Source organism: Podarcis bocagei (genome assembly GCF_964188305.1).
Source record: "Podarcis bocagei genome assembly, chromosome: 6".
Classification (NCBI taxonomy): domain Eukaryota; kingdom Metazoa; phylum Chordata; class Lepidosauria; order Squamata; family Lacertidae; genus Podarcis; species Podarcis bocagei.
The window spans coordinates 37,567,360-37,584,372 of NC_138130.1; the positions used below are offsets into that span (position 1 = coordinate 37,567,360).

Consider the following 17,013-nt stretch of genomic DNA (forward strand, 5'->3'; position numbering starts at 1 on the left):
TGTCAAATACAATTTCAAAACAACTTAAGACATAACTCTATAATTTACTACTTCAGCAACTGTCCACTGTGATAGTCCTTTGAAATTCCTGCACCTTTATACATAACAGGCAGGAAGTCCTTAAGATATATAAGGAAGGCGCCAGATGAACATCCCTGGGGAAAGCATCCCACAATTCTACATTCCTGTTCTCGTGTTACTACCCTCTGGACCTCATGTGGAGGAGACACACAAAGAAGGGCCTCAGATGATGAATGCAGAGTCCTGGTTGGTTTATATGGTGAGAGGGGGTCCTGAGCCACTTACTGACAGTGTTTGTAAACCCCCTTTGGACAAAGCAACTGGTGACATAAGCAGGACAGATGGATGTGGCTTGGCCAAAATAGCCTTGCAGGCCAAATGGGGAGGACTGGGAGGTCCAATTAGGCATTAGGCTAGAGATTCCACACCCCTGCTCCAGAGGATACTTTTCACCGATGAAGTTCAGATCATCAGATGTTTTGTTATAGGATTAGTTATGTATAGAGTAGACTTTTGGGGCTGAATTCAACTATTTAGGTGTGCTAGCAGGAGCCAGTAAAATGAAGCCTCTCCCCCCCCCCCCATAGCAATCGGAGAACATGAAATGTTTATGTTGGTGGGACAATTCAAAGTGTGTGGCACTAATTCATTCCCTTTGAAATCAATGTGGCTTATGACATATTCTTCTCTGGCGATCATTCGTATCCAAGTAAGATTGTCTTTCATGAATATGGTCTTAACAGTGTGTTACTCACAACTAACTAAAGTCCTACTGATTTCTGTGGGTCTTTCCTAAGCATGGCTAAGCCTAAACCCAACTCATTCTGTTTCAAGAATTTATTCAAAATCCCTCCTTGCATGAGATGAAATGTAATTGCCCACAGATAATTAGCCTATTGTCAACATGAACTTCTGCCTTCCCTTCCCACCACACAATGCAGACTGTCAGCCCAACAGTTCCAAACCCATCAAGCCAAGACAGGTATTTGAGAAGGCTGTGGAAACAGAAGCATTATTGTTGCTTGCTGTAATGAGCCAGTGGAGAGAGCACCTTTGCCCTTTAAAGCCAGCAGAGAATATGTGCTTGGTTCTTGCAGTACTACTATGCCCCTTTCAATTTACCACATCATAAAATTAGAGCTACCCAAACAAAAAGACTGCAACAGTGACAAAAAGATGTGAACCTTTTTATCCATTCAACACAGTGGTTAAAGTCTTAAAACTGTCTCCAGGTTTACATTACAATTAGTTTTTGCTACCAAATACGTGCTTTGGAAAGCAGAAGCTTCTTACTTCTGAAAAGTTAAGAGACAGAAGCCCTAGTCTTAACTTTTCTTTCAAGGAAGTGGGATTGAGTCATATGGCCTTGTATTCCCAACCTGCACAATTCAGGGTTGAAGGTTAGAAAAGGATATACACATGTCACTGTTCCTAATTGTGCATTTAGTAGTATACGCAGCCTGCTCTCACTTTCAGCCTAACCTATGGAGGTTGGAAGGTCCATTAAAAAAAAAACCAACCACACAAATATCTGTTAGGCGCATTTCTAACCCACTCTTCATCCTAGGGTACCAGAGTAAAATAAAATAATTCAGCAAAACAATAGAACAATTAAAAATTCAATCAAACAACAACAAATTAACATATACCATAAAACATTAATGCACTGAACATGATGATAATGAAAAGTTCAGATCAGAACTAACATTCCTCTTTAACCAGGTCTTTGGCTAATTAACATCTGATGCCCTTTTAAATGTGTTGTGGAATGAGAAATAATTGGGTTGTCTTTGTCCTTATTCTTATTGTGCATTTTTTTTGTTTTTATATTGTGATCAACCCTGAGATCTAGAGGTATAGGGCAGTATACCAATTTATTGAATAATAATAAGAGGCTATTCACACATTTATGACAACAGGAGTGACTGCCTGCCTCTATGATAGGTAAAACGTGGGCTAGATTATTGTTAATGTTAATTTGGCTGACTGACCAAACCCAGAGTACTCACTAATGGTTCCTCATTATCCTGAAAAAAAGTGACAAGTGGGGTGCCGCAGGGTTCTGTCCTGGGTCCAATGTTGTTCAACATCTTTATAAATGACTTGCATGAAGGAATTGAGGGGATGCTCATTAAATTTGCAGATGACACCAAACTGGGAGGGGTAGCTAATGCTACAGAAGAGAGAATCAGAATCCAAAATGACCTTAACAGATTGGAGAACTGGACACAAGCTAACAAAATGAATTTCAATACGGACAAATGTATGGTTCTGCACTTAGGCAGGAAGAACCAGATGCACAAATATGGGGGGGGGGGACTAGCAGTACATGTGAAAATGATCTAGGGGTCTTGGTGGACCACAAGCTTAACATGAGTCAACAGTGTGATGCAGCAGCAAGAAAAAAGAAAAAAAGCTAATGCTATTCTAGGTTGCATGAACAGAAACTTAGTGTCCAGATCAAGGAAAGTAATAGTAGCACAGTATTCTGCCTTAGTCAGACCACACTTGGAATACTGTGTCCAATTCTGGGCACCACAATTTAAGAAGGATGTTGACAAGCCGCAACGTGTGCAGAGGAGGGTAACCAAGATGATCAAGGGTCTCAAAACAAAGCCTTTTGAGAAGCGCTTGAAGGAGCTGGGTATGTTTAGCCTGGAAAAGAGGAGAGTGAGAGGAGATATGAAAGCCACCTTCAAATATCTTAAGGGCTGTCACATGGAGGAGGGAGCATGCTTGTTTTCTCCTGCTCTGGAGGGTAGGACTCAAACCAATGGCTTCAAATTGCAAGAAATGAGATTCTGACTAAACATTTGTAAAAACTTTCTGACTGTATTTCTGACCACTATTCAGCAGTGGAATAGACTGTCATGAGAGATAGTGGACTCCACTTCCTTGGAAGTTTTTAAGCAGAGATTGGATGGCCATCTGTCATGGATGCTTTAGCTGAGATTCCGGCATTGCAGGGGTTGAACTAAATGATGCTTGGTGTCCCTTCCAACTCCAAGATTCCATGGTTCTATGATTCTATGTATTGTTTCAGAACCATGAAGCCAGGAAAAGAAAGGGTTTCTCAGGGTAGAACCACACAACTGTAACTTCTCCATACAAAGCAAATTTCTCAGGTCTACCCTTTACAAGCTAGAAGAAATCAAAGAGATAGCTATACCCACAACTTAGGACTGCAAGTGTAAAAAGAGTGGCAATGTGGGCAAACATAGCAGGGTGGCCATTAGCAACTTTATTATTTACTTCCTGAGATATATGCATAATGGCAAGGTGGAGAACTATGGAAACATGCAATGCACTGCATTTTCTGTACAGTAAAGGGGGCAGATAATTATGACTATGGATGGAAAAGGTGTGTGTGAAAGGACTGAATAGCCCATTCTGGATCATATTAAATGAAAATGCCTCACCTGAAAATAATTACCTATGCTGTTTAATTACATCATTTGTAAACACCAAGAGAAAATCAAGGGCTTATTCAGTTACAAAGAACTTTGTTAAGTACAGGGTCGATGTTTGTAGTTAGGACAAGTTAAACTTCACTGTCAGTTTTAATGCCTTTGATTGTCATGGTGAAGGTAAGCTTAAAATCACCAGAAAGAAAAAAGCCATGTGTGAAAAGTCCCTCAGAGATGTATTCAGATTAAATCAAAATGTAAAAACTACAGCAAAAAGAGAGCCCATGAGTGCATAACTGAAGAGGGTCAGATTATTTATTGATTGGGGCTTAGGTTCATTCCCTTTCATTTGCTGTAATACTACATTACAGCACTTTCTAGTTTGATTCTTTTCACCTGCTGACTACAGTCTCTTTGCAAATCTATACCCTTCAACGGATTTCTTAAAAAAAACAAACAGGTAAGGCAATCTGTCAAATCTTCACGAAGTATAGAAATATGCCTCTTAGTCCAAAATCAAATCAGAGGAAAGCGAAACTATGATTTACAAACCCCTTAAATTGATGCAGTCACGACCCTTTCAATGGCTGACACTTTATTTCAGCGGAAGCTTTGGACATTACTTGTCCCTACATATATCCCCATTGCCGCAGGGCCAACTGCTATCAGGGATTTCAAGTTGTGCTGCTGTTACTCATTAGCAACAAAGGTTTGCCTCTTCAGAACATTAAACACTGTATCCATTCCAGCAAGTCACTTGCCCAGGGTTATCAGCAAGGCAAGCAGCATGCCAGGACTATCATTCTCTGATAAATAGGTCAGCATGGACGGATAAACTGCTAACGTTTTTGATAATTTTGTTTTGTTTTTGTCAGTCATTGCTTAAAAAGTAACTCTGAATTTTCTGCTACAAGTACAGAAAGTCAACTAACTCCATTTCCCATGCTTATGGAAAATACCAGAACTATCTTCTGATTAGAGATGGGAAGGCTTGGGGAAAAACCAGAAAAATTGGGGGGGGGGAATTCCAGGGGTTTTCCAGGCCTTCCCATCTCTACTTCTGATACAGAACTACCTGGTTGTTCTTCAGAAAATAAAGGCTACATAGCATAATATGGCTGTTTTTTCAAGTAAGGGAATCCCTTACAATTAGAGAAATAGGAACTAGCAAATGTAGAGGAAACACGGAAGACCATTGTAATTTTGAGGAGTTAGATGACATGTCTCTTTCCCTTTTACATCCCTGGTTTAAGGTTTGCCAATTCATGATACAGTGGTACCTCGGGTTAAGTACTTAATTAGTTCCAGAGGTCCGTTCTTAACCTAAAACTGTTCTTAACCTGAAGCACCACTTTAGCTAATGGGGCCTCCTGCTGCTGCCGCGCCACCGGAACATGATTTTTGTTCTCATCCTGAAGCAAAGTTCTTAACCCAAGGTACTATCTCTGAGTTAGTGGAGTCTGTAACCTGAAGCGTATGTAACCCGAGGTACCACTGTAGTATAATTTGTTTTTCACACACCTGTGTCAGGAGTTTCCTGGGTCCCCTGTGTTCTAAGTGCTGGTTGGCTAATGGGGAGGATACCAAGGTGTAGTGAATTGAGCTGCTCCGCATTCCTCTTGAGTCACATCCCTTGTCCTGGGCTGATCATGAATGATGCCTGCTAACCAGGTGCAACCAATCAGATTAAAGTGGGCTATAAAAGCTGTAGGCCGAAGGGGCTCAGAGAGCTTCTTCACAGATGGAGGTACCAGATGCTGTGAGACTGTTGGCTGGGGTCTTTCTCACTGCTCTAGCTGGAGCTCCGGGCAGCTGAAGGGGAGATTGTGTGTGACTTCTCTCTGGTATGCTATAACTTGTGTTTTGTATGCCTGCTGCTATCTGTTAATGCAAATAAAGCATTACTTATTCTTCATCCACTGGTGTGCTTATTGCTCCAGATCTGGAAAGAATCCTGCCCTTGGCAGAAGAGCAAAGAGGCCTTGAAAACAAAAAATATGGTACATCACATTGGCCTGTGGATCAGAGGGTCCTCACTCCAAGATAAGGAAAAGGGACACAGTTATGTTATTCAGCCACCTGAACAGGACAATGAGGAACACAATTTATGAAGACTGCTACTTCAAAGCTTAACAAGATTAATTGCATAATAAAGAGGAATTTACACAGAAAGGTGAACTTAAACTGAATTGGTACTATTTGCTATGCTGCAGGAGAAAATTCACCTAGGAACCAAACTCCCACATAGAAACGCATACTAACTCGATACACAATAAGTCTGCTATCCATTTCCTTTTTAAACAGCCTCCAGCACAAGTTTCATAGAAGTAAGAGGCCTAATGAAATTTATTCGTTTGAGTCAAGTAGGGTAAGTGTATTGATAAAAGAAAAAAGAAAATGGATAATTCAAATTAAGTATACATGCAGAAGAGAGCTATTTCTGTAAACAAGACTGCTGTAGTTTTTTCCCATTCTGGTTCTTTTTGTATTATCTATGGAAACAAAAGTGAGCTAATAACTTGAAGGCCAGGCTGAGATCTAAGCTTAACCATAGAGCACTTACACATTTCACCGAAAGACACAATAGCTCAATAAGCAAAGCAGCTCTTAATGCCCAGAATTTCTTCTCCACCCTAGGGAGTACAGAAATGTTGACTTGGTTTACCAGCTGATTGTTTAAAGCTAACTCCTCTATTCTGCAATGCCCATCAGAACATGCAGAGGGCTTGGAAATAGGTATGGTCTTCTTTAACTTGAGAAGGCAAGGAACTTGGGGAGTTCCTGACGCTCATTAAAGACACATCAATTAAGAATAAGTAGCTCTAAGCAGGAAACTAGAAGAACTTGATCAGGTGCTCTATTACTCCTGCTACAATCCTTTTATCAGCTTCATTAGAGATTGGCCAACTAAGTTATACTCACTCGACCTACTAAAATCATTGGATAAGTGAGCCATGACTAACTTTGATTTTAACAAGTATATTCATAGTATGAATTAGTCAGATATTACCTGAACCTTTTGGGGTCCAGCTGTATTCCTAAAGTAACACGTTTGCAAAATTACCTTTCTTTTGTATTGTTCAAATATACATTAAAAGCAAATGGTCCCACCTGTCCTCATCAGGACTCCAAAAATGATTTACTATTGATGCTGCCAGAGACTGTTGCTTTACAGATAGATCTCTGTATATTGGCGGGGCATATAGCTCCATTCAAAACAATTTTCAGTCACCACTGCCAGACAGTAAAACAACTAATAAATATATAACATCTCCCCACAGTGTTTCTAGTTCACACTAAATACTTTGAAGAACTCCCAGTGAGTCTTTACGCTAGATTAGGGTAGCCAATGTGGTTCCTTCCAGATGTTGGTGGAGTCCAACTCCCATCATCCCATCCCATCATCCCATTGTTTATGCTAGCTATGGCTGACAGAAACTGGGATTCCAACATCTAGAGGGCACCATGTTGTCTATCCCAGCATTAAATAGGTTTTCTCATTATTAATTCCTCAAGATTCTGTAGTTTGTATGTAAGCATTAACTGCGGACAGCAGAAAACTGGTTCTGATTACTCTAGCTCTACGTAGAAAGGTGTTCACAGAACCAACATTTAATATCATGCCCTCTGTTTTTTGGATAGCCGCTATACGAAATTACCCTTGGAACAGCATTGTTGTGCCTTTTGTAAAACTGGCACAGAAGATGTTATCCATTATATTATTCAGTGTCCACTTTACAAAGGTCCCTATGAAAAATACGGGCCGGAGTTTATAGTTGCAGGAAAAACTTTGCATGTCTTTGATGTTTTGATAGTTTTCATTATATTACATTTTGTGCTTCTTAATTTACACTGACAGCCAGGAAATTAAGACCTAAATTTGAGACTCAACTCCGGTTTGTTTATTTTGCTTCCTATTTTGCTGAGGTTTATAGCTAAACAAATGTAATTAGTACTTACTCACCACTAGACGCTTGACACTGATACCACTGACAGAACTATTCCCTCCAATTTGTCATGGGATTGAACGACAGCATGTTTCATAACATTAAAAAAATGAAATTTAGATTTCCATTCACTTCATTTAGATTTTGAAGAACAGTTGCTGTGCATCATTATGTTGGTCTGTGCAGCCAGACACATATAGCAAGTGCTAATTTCATCATACTACTTTCTAGCCAAATCTTCAATGTCAGTTTCACAGACCCATTCAAATGTCTAGATTAGCCAGAGATTCCATAAACCCCAAGTGCTATACAAAAATATGTTGCTGCAAGCTTTGGAAAGCTCCAGCACTTACTTGGGATTCCATTTTATCCAGCCAGCCCACAGAGTAAAAGTGAACATACAGATATGCTGTTAAATTTAATTGTAGTACAGCCTAACAATTTTTTCCTCTGTTGGGGGCCTGCTCTTGTAAATGTAACTTACCACCTATGCTACAAGTATTTACTAAAAATCGGAATGTTTGCCTTTCTTCTTCCGCCCATTCTCCCCTGCCCACACATACATAAAGATCAGCTTCTCTTCTTTAAAATTATTCAGCACTACATCAAAATTTTAATTCAGTTATTCCTACTCCCCTGGCGTTGTGCTACACAGTAAAGTGTGCTCTGCTTTTAAGCTGCCTAGCTAAATCTTGTTGCATATGCATTATAGAAATTAGACTTTGAACAGAATTTTAAAACAGCATATTAGAATTCAGATAGACTTGTTCTGCAATTATAGAACTATTCAGGTTTCCACTAGTAATAAAACACTAATAATCTTACAAAAAGTGGGAAGCTGATTTAGAATGTTTTCTTAGCTCTAAAAGTTTAAGGATTTTTAATCATTTAATCCAGTGTTCCTTCTTATTGCTTATAATGAGAAGGGTGCAATCCGATATCTTAGGGGTAGTGTGCCTCATCTAAGGGAGGGAGGGAGAAAGAGAGAGAGAGAGAGAGAGACAGAGAGAGAGAGAGAGAGAGAGAGAGAGAGAGAGAGAGAGAGAGAGGGAGGGAGATCTGGCTTTTCCTGATTTGAATGTGGTCACAACATTTTTCCCCTGTATCCAAAGAATAAGAACTGTAATATTTATCCAGGATGTTCAGGAAGAAAACCCTATAACGAAAAGAAGCCCATGTAAACACAGCACCAAGTCTGGAAAACAAGTCCAAAAGTATGGAAAGATCAGAAATCAGTTTGAATGAAAAAGAGAGATGCTAGCTTAAATACAGAGAGCAACCAAATGCCCAAACAGTTATGGAACCCCTAGCAGACTGAGCTTGAAGAGAAGGGAAAGGGAGGCAAACACCAGCTACTGAGAAGATGGAAAACATGGACTGTTCAATCAGCATCATAGTTGAGAAGCACTGGGTCTGCATAATTCAGTAAGAAAGATTAAGTGATATTAGGAAATTAAATAACTCATTTATCCAAACTGCACTCCCACAACCACAAGGGAAACATCTGTGAAAAGCATATCTCATTCTCTGACAATATAGCACTCTCTTCAACAGTGGATTTAAACAATGGGGTTGTTGTTTTTAACCACTGAACATATTGTTTAATTAATGTATGTAAATATTTTCATTAAATGTACATTCTTTATGGAAGAATATGCTGCAACACTTGCACCAATATAAGATTCACTAGAAATCAGCTCTCTATAACATCCGAACAACTGGATAAAACAAGTTTTCACAACACTGGCAGTGTCCAGGATGTGCCGCATTTTGCAGAAACATCAAATCCTTATCTTACCTACTTACAAATAAATATTTGGTTGAAGTTGTCAAAGAGCTCAAAACAGAGGCTGAAATAATTCATATGTTATTCGGTACCTGCTTGGGTATATATATATTTAAGTCATTATCACAGCATAACATTTTGTCTGTGTATTTGGAATCATGTGGTACATTCTAACCCCAGTTATGAACACTCTCATTTCTCCACCATAAATATTGGTTTAATTATGTTTATAATGTATTTTTGGTAAATAAAAATGGAAAAACTAGTGAATTAGTTCCTCAAACAAAGAACCACCCAAACAAAAGGAAGACAGAACACTATTTCAACCTAACCTATGTGTTAATTCAGGCTTCCTCAACCTCGGCCCTCCAGATGTTTTTGGCCTACAACTCCCATGATCCCTAGCTAGCAGGACCAGTGGTCAGGGATGATCGGAATTGTAGTTTCAAAACATCTGGAGGGCCGAGGTTGATGAAGCCTGTGTTAATTCATACAATGAATGAGTAGGAAAGTATCAAGGTTTATTGTGGCTCAGTGTGTTTGGGAAGTTATGGAAGAAAACAATATGAATAATGATCATTGTTTGGGATTCAGGATTAGCATAGGCATGGTTTCTCTGTGGATTTTTAAGAAGGCTGGTTCAGAACCATTTAGGCATAAATAACCGGGCACTATTGGGTCTTGAGTTGAGTTTCATGGTCCTGAGCAGATTTCTGAAAACGTTGGTACAAGGTATACTAGAAGCAGCTTTTCAGGCTACTCCTGAATAGAAGTAACTGGAATACAATTCCATGGTGGACAGATTAATGCAGTAAGGAGCACAAAGCAGCCTTCTAAAAGGTCAGGCATATGTTGGAGGGGAAGTTTTAATGGAATACCAATGACAAACAGCTATAGTTAAAAGTGTTCTCAAGAAGGCTAAACAATATAGCTGGAGGCAAGTTTGTGGAAACCTCTTTATAGATACACCAATTTTGTTGCTTTACAGGCAGATAAGGAAACTGAATGTTATCCAGTATTTTAGCTTTGATTACTGAGGATAAGAAACTGCATATAGCGAATGTAGAGAAAACTGAGGTGCTGGTGGCTGCTAGAATGCACAAATGTCTGCATACACACTCAATAGGAATGTGTTCATAGCAAGATGGATAAAGTGACCAAGAGGAAATTAAATTGAAGATTTAAGTAAGTTAGGAGAAATTGGGAGGGTTGTGGGATTCTAATTTTATCTGCGCAAAACTGTGGGTATGGTGCTTTCTAGGGAGATTACATTCTAGGGAGATTCCATTGAATCTTTTTTGGAAAACAGATACATACAGTCTCAAGTTACAAATTTCTAAGTCTCATACACACACACACACACACACACACACACACACACACAACACACACACACTTGGAAGCAGCGTATTTTGTATACAATAAATAGATGTAAAGTGTTACCGAATCCAATGAAGAGCTTTTTAGGTAGTACATGATTGTGGATAGGAAAACACTATTGATGTTCTAGTGTGCATTTATTATATCTATTAAGGAGTACTGCTGTCAGGCACATGTATCTGCCTCAGGGTCCTTACTGTGGAAACTTAATGCTATTCATGCAAAGACTGTGGTATAGGTGTGATATAATGCGGTGCAAAATCAGATTGCTCTTTAAATGCCTGGTTGTTTGCTTTATGTGTGGGAATGGGTGCTTTTGATTTGAGTTGTGAGTTGAGAGGTCAAAAGCCATTGTAGACAAGTAGGGTCCAAGAATAACCATAAAGAATGTTTTTTCCCGGTTGGATGAATGGTGTTTAACATATACAGATGGGTCCTGGAAGCCATAGCATGCACAGGTGAGCATAGCTTTTCTATGTCCCAATGTTTAGGATTCGACTATCCAATTGAGTTTCAATAGCAATGGTGAGGGTGGTAGTTTATATTTCATAACTACCACCCTCACCATTGCTATTGAAACTCAATTGGATAGTCGAATCCTAAACACTGGGACATAGAAAAGCTATTTGTAACTTTTTGGGGGGTGGAGAGATTCTGAAACACAATATTACCTTTCAAAGAAAAAGTTGGCTTTTTAGTAATCTAAGGATGTGAGACCCAGTAGGGCACTGGGCTTAAGTCACACCTTGTCTTGGTTGTTGGCGATTGAGAATAGGAGTATGGGATGCAAGTGCAATCTGGGAAAGGAAATATGGTTGCCAAATTCAAAATTACAGTTAATGGGTCTTAGTCTGTTAAACTTCTGTTAAATTCTAACTCATGTAGCATTTGCTAGTAATGAGATAGCAGATCAGACAGCCAAGGACACTTTGGGGTATAAAGACTTGACACTGTGTTGCCTTTGTCCTCTCTGAAAGTAAAATGTTGGGTCAAGCGGATGAGTGATGATCAAAAATTATGGAAAGCAGATCTCACAAGTGAGAGGTAATTTTCTTTGGGGAGTTTTCTGGATATTTAACCAGCAGCTAAAGATGAAACAAGTGGGCCTGTTTAGGATTTTGGCATGGCACTGTACATTTTTGGAGTAATTTATTCAATGTCAGATAGATTGACACTTTTCTTGTGACATCTGTGAGTTGGAAGGAACAGTTGGCCATGTGGTATGGGATTGCTTGAGATACAGGGGATGAGAAGAAGCCTCTCCCCTGGAAGCTGAATGGCTTCGGCATTATACATTAACCTTTAAGACTTTTGCAGGGGAGGGGGCAATATTTGAGGTCCAATGCTGTCAATTTTGTGGACATTCTTAGGTGGTACAGTACTACACTTTTTGTACAACTTTAACTGAGTATTATTATATTATAGCAAGAGTCTGGCAATAACAGACACTCTCCATTTTGCTATTAAAATCTGAGGAGGAGAGGGAGATTTCAAGTTGTTTGTTTGCTTCTACTGTCTTAAGTTTTGCACCCACCTTGTGTTTGTATCTCTGGCAATGAAGATGACATATCATTTGGAACCTGGAAGGATTTTTTTAAAAAAATCAACCAGCTAATTAGCACTGGACACATCACATTTTTCACCTTTCCCAGGGCCAAGGAGGACTCAGTTGCACTTGGTTGCCTAATAATTCATCACAACTTGGCAGATGTGCTGGTGGTGGATGAAGAGCCAGGGAGCTGATTAAAAGGCAGGAAATATCACTTGTGGCATATAGAAGAAGTTAGGACAGCTAGCTGACCTGTTGTTGCTTAGATAGTGGGGAAAATGTCAGACAGGTAGCATTGCTGGGTGGCTGTCATATGCTCACAGAATGTTAGCAGGCTTGTCAACAGGAGCAGCTCAGCTCTGTGCCAGCCCCTGGAGGCCATTTTTGGTGGGACAGCCAGGCCACAGGGGCAAGAGCTCCATCAATGGCCTAAATTGTTTGGGCAAATATTGTGTAATTATATTGTGCCTATTTAATTCAATTAATAAGAACTGTTTCCCATTACAATCCAATTAATTTATGTGTGTCTTTCAATAGTACTCACAAATCACTAGTAATTATACACCCAACATGGGATTACCCAAGGCTTTTTATTTGGACTTGAGGAGATATCCTCAAGCACAAAACAAACATACATTGTAGAATGCACAAAAGGGAAAACCGGCTCCAAATGCAGCTGGTCTTTCAAAGGACAGCAAGAATTAGCCCTATAATTTACCACTTTAGAGAACTTTAAGCCATATCTGTAAACCATGTGCTGCAGCCTTCAAACCAGATGCAATGTGTAAAAATCTTGTAGTAATTATGAATGATCAAGTACAATAAATATTCCTTTGTTGCAATACTGCTGCTTCCCCACTTTGAGATTTTAAGGCAGAGCGGGTCAATAAATTACCTAAATAAATAACATGTTAATACCATACTGACAAGTATCGGCCATACAAAATTTCTATCTTCCGCAAACAGCTTTGCTAATATTTCCATGTTAAGTATTTATGGGGAGAAACTTGTTTTCACTGTATTCTATGGGCACAACATACTTACTACAGGAGTCCCATCCAGCAAACAATTACACTAATATTCTGTTCCCAATGTGAACCAATGCCTTGGTTAGCATTGCAATACTGAAGGCCATTTAATCGCAACTGCAAATTTTTCAAGCAAGCGCTCTCATTGTGATCAATACCAAACAAATGCAAGACTATCCTTCTGTTTACAACTCTATAATCAAATAATAGGAAACAAGCTGCCATTGCTGCCTACTTCACAACCTTATGTGAACAAGTGAATACAGTATATGATTACAGTATCCCTTTAGAATTGCAATCCTAGACACGTAATTGCTATCAAAAGTCCTGTTCGTCTCAGCAGAACTAAAACTACCATATTTAAAGTCTAAAGTCGCCTCCAGATGACTCATTTATTTATTATTTTATTTCATAAAATTTAGATGCTGCTAGATTGTTTAAAAAACCTCAAAAGAGTTTACAAAAAGAATAAAATTATCAATAAAAAGAGTTTAAAACATTCAAAAAAAATAAAGAAAAGAAAATAAGCTAAAAACAAATTAAAACACTTGTCAACAATCTACATTTATGAGTAGGTCTATATAAACAATAATGTTTTAGCAGGTGCCGAAAAGATTATAGTGAAGGCAGCTGCCTGATGTCAATAGGAAGTGAATTCCAAAGTGTGAGAGCCGACACACTAAAAGGCCGATTTCTTATAAATGCAGAACAAGTATTATGTGACACCTTTCCGGATCCAATTTATCATGCATTTATGAATTTGTCAAACCTTGCGTTAAATCAGCTCTTTGTTGAGCCTCCATTCTGAGGGTCTGCAGGGAGGTGAGAGGGCACTGCTTCATGAATCACTGTTATCCCGTGCTACCTCCCCACCCACCCCCATCACCTTTCTTTGCTATAAAAAGATCGATTTGGAGAGGGAGGCGAGGAGCAGGAAAGAGAGAGCAGCTCCCTTTCATTCCAGTTCAATCGTGCAAGCTGCTTTTGTGGATACGAGACCGAATCCCATCCAAAAAAAAACAACCATGCAAGAAGCACCCCAAGTGACCAAACCGGGTTATCGCGATCCCCATCCACACACCCCCTGTCAGCACCGTTCTCCAAAACCTGCCCTTCCTTTGATTTCCTGTTTGCGGAAGTCACGCTCTAGATAGGCGCGCGCACAAGACGCATTTGCACAGCCCGTAAATAAATGCAGTGGGACGACGACAGCCTGGGCAAATGCATTAAAATTCCTGGACTTGGGCACGCGCGGGGGGGGGGGGAGTGAGCATGTCCACACACTACTCATCTGCATTTTCAGACCAGCGCCTAAGAAATGGGAAGTGGGTGCGGGGTGGGGAACTGAAGCACCACATGAGGAGGGATATCGCCGCCCTTCTTTGCACTTTTGCTCCGTGACCCCGCCGCCGAGGGCAGCCCGAAAGCCACGCGCCCGAGCTCTCCACAAGCCCCGCGGCGGCGAGAGGAAACGCGCACTGCTTAAGTCCCAGTTACTATTACTATACCCGGCAGCAAGAGTGGAGGGGGAAAGGGAGCGGAGGGCGGCGCGCTACACACCCAGGAGGAGACCGTCCATGTCAAAGATGAGGTGAGTGACGGGCTGAGGCGACGTCGGAGGAGGAGGGCAAGCGGGCGAGGCCATAGCGCTGCAACAGCGACCCCCGCCAACAGCAGAGCGATAAAAGACAGCGCCAGGGAAAGGGGGCGGAGCGCTGCGGCGAGGAGATGGGCGGCCGGAGAGGCTCTGAAGTGCGCGTGCGCCTCTGGCGGTTCCACTCGCATCCCGCAGATTGTGGGGAGGGAGCGGGGGCTAAGGGAACGCCGAGCGGTGGTTTGCCGCCTTGCTGCGCATGCGTGCCTGCGCTGCCCGGCGGCTCGGCTTTTTCCGAGACGAGGAGCTTAAGCGTCGCGGTGGCAATTTCAAGATAGGGAGGGACTGGAAGGGCGTCCGGTTTCGCTGCGCGCGTGCGCACAAGATGGGGACTATTAGCATTTCGGCGGCCGCTGCTGCAAACGCGCCTTTGGGAGGCGAGGCTGCGGGGGAGGGGGATAGATAAATAAATGAATAAATGCTGCGCTGGAGGAGGGGGAAAGGGGGGCTTCGTCATGGACACACAATGCACAAATGCGTAATGCACGCCTGAAATGGAGTTGCGTCGTATAAACCAGAAGCAGCCCAAGGAGACATAACAGGTCGACGCTAGGGCATGGATACAGGGAATTAGTAAACGGGGTTTTAGGTCCCACAGGTTTTAATCCCAAGTAAATGAATTTGGGAACGCAGCGCTAAGGTACAATGGCGTTTAACTTCGGGGTGTTTTCAGGTCAGCGTGAAGGCTGCGTGTTCCAAAAGTAGTAGTATGCAAAGCGTGAGAGCCGCGGCTGCTTAAGTGTGGGCAGGTGGAGCTCTCTAACCAGGAGTGCTCATGTGGTTTGAACTACAGTATGTGCTTTTCTTTAGGTCCAGAGTTGCTACCTAACAGTGCAATCCTATACATGCCAGTTTAGCAGTAAAACCCAGGTCAGCAAGCTTAGGATTTCAATTTTGCATGTCAGAAATTAATGATAAAAGACTTCCAAGGTTGCAGTCCTAAATACACTTCTCAGGAACTGAGTTGAACACAGGGATGTGTCCTTAGGAGCAAACGTGCAATCTGCTCAAAAATAAAGTTGCCTAATTTCACACACACAGTCAGCAGCCCCCCCCCCCCGCAGATGCTTCATTTCATTATCTCACTATCGTCTGAATCCCATCTTTGCCCCCAAGTAACTCAAGGCATTTATAAAGGGGTGTTTCATTTATCCACACAACAGCTAAATACTGAGATAGGTTGAAAGATTGTGAAATGAACTCTAAGGCTGCAGTCCTAAAAGACCTCATCAGTAAGTCTCTTCAGTGATGCTCCTTTCTGAATGAACTCTAAGCTACCCAGTGAGTTTTAGAGCTGATCAGGAACTTAAACCTTGGATTTGTGTACACACCCACACCCAGCACCACATCTGTCTTTACAGAAGGATGGTCTTTTATTTTGAGAGGCACATTGTGTGGTGAATTGAGCAGCAGTTGCCAGCTTTTGGGGTCCTGGGGGCACCATTGCATACTGAAGAAACTGCCACGATGAACACCACACCCCCACTACAACCAAGGACACACTGCAACCTATTCTGCCTCCAAGGGAATGTTTGTTTCAAGTCTGATTTTAGTGGTGGGAGAGCGCCCCTCAAGAAGCAGGGAAGACTTCTGTGGGTATTTGAGTGCCTGCAGGTACCTCACTGGCAACCCCTAGTTACTGTGATAATTGTGATTACATTGTGATAATAAAATGGGCGGAAGTCATGAGCTCCTTGGGTGGAACTCATGAGTGCATTTAAAGCACTATGATACCATTTAGCCATAGCTTCCCCCAAAAAATATATGAATTCTAGTTTGTTAGGAGTGATGAAGGGTTTTTAGGAGACCTGTTGCCCTCCCAGAACTACAAGTCCCACAATTTACTATGAAGAGGGATTGATGGTTAAACCACTCTGGGAATTGCAGGTCTTTTAGGGTCTCCTAACAACTCTCAGCATCCTTGACAAACAACAGCTCCCAGATGTATTTCTATCAAGACTTTATGTGGTATCATGGTGCTTTAAATGTATGGCATGAATGTAGCAAAGGATTGGCTGAAAGCGATGCAGGTAGAAAATTAAATGGATGTGAATGAATTCTCTACATGCAGTCGGTCCTTTTAGAAGGTGTCTTCTTTATAAAATTGCTTGGGGAAACAACTCCTTTCTGCATCATTCTGTTAAATAGAGATGGAATATAATAGGTTATAATGTAGCACCCTCTCCCTCACCAAAATATCTTATTGAGTGTTTGCTACATAATAATTATATGTTTTGGATC

General features: G+C 41.1%; 1 protein-coding gene across 1 annotated transcript in view; it reads right to left on the minus strand.

Moving 5' to 3' along the window:
• The window catches only part of PUDP (pseudouridine 5'-phosphatase), a 57,006-nt gene extending 42,170 nt beyond the window's left edge, over positions 1 to 14,836 (minus strand). Inside the window, exon 1 of the mRNA XM_081197139.1 lies at positions 14,679 to 14,836. Within this exon, the coding sequence (XP_081053265.1) occupies positions 14,679 to 14,763 (85 nt within the window). The 5' untranslated portion in view covers positions 14,764 to 14,836. The remainder of the gene's footprint in view (positions 1 to 14,678) is intronic.
• Between the last annotated feature and the right edge of the window lie 2,177 nt (positions 14,837 to 17,013).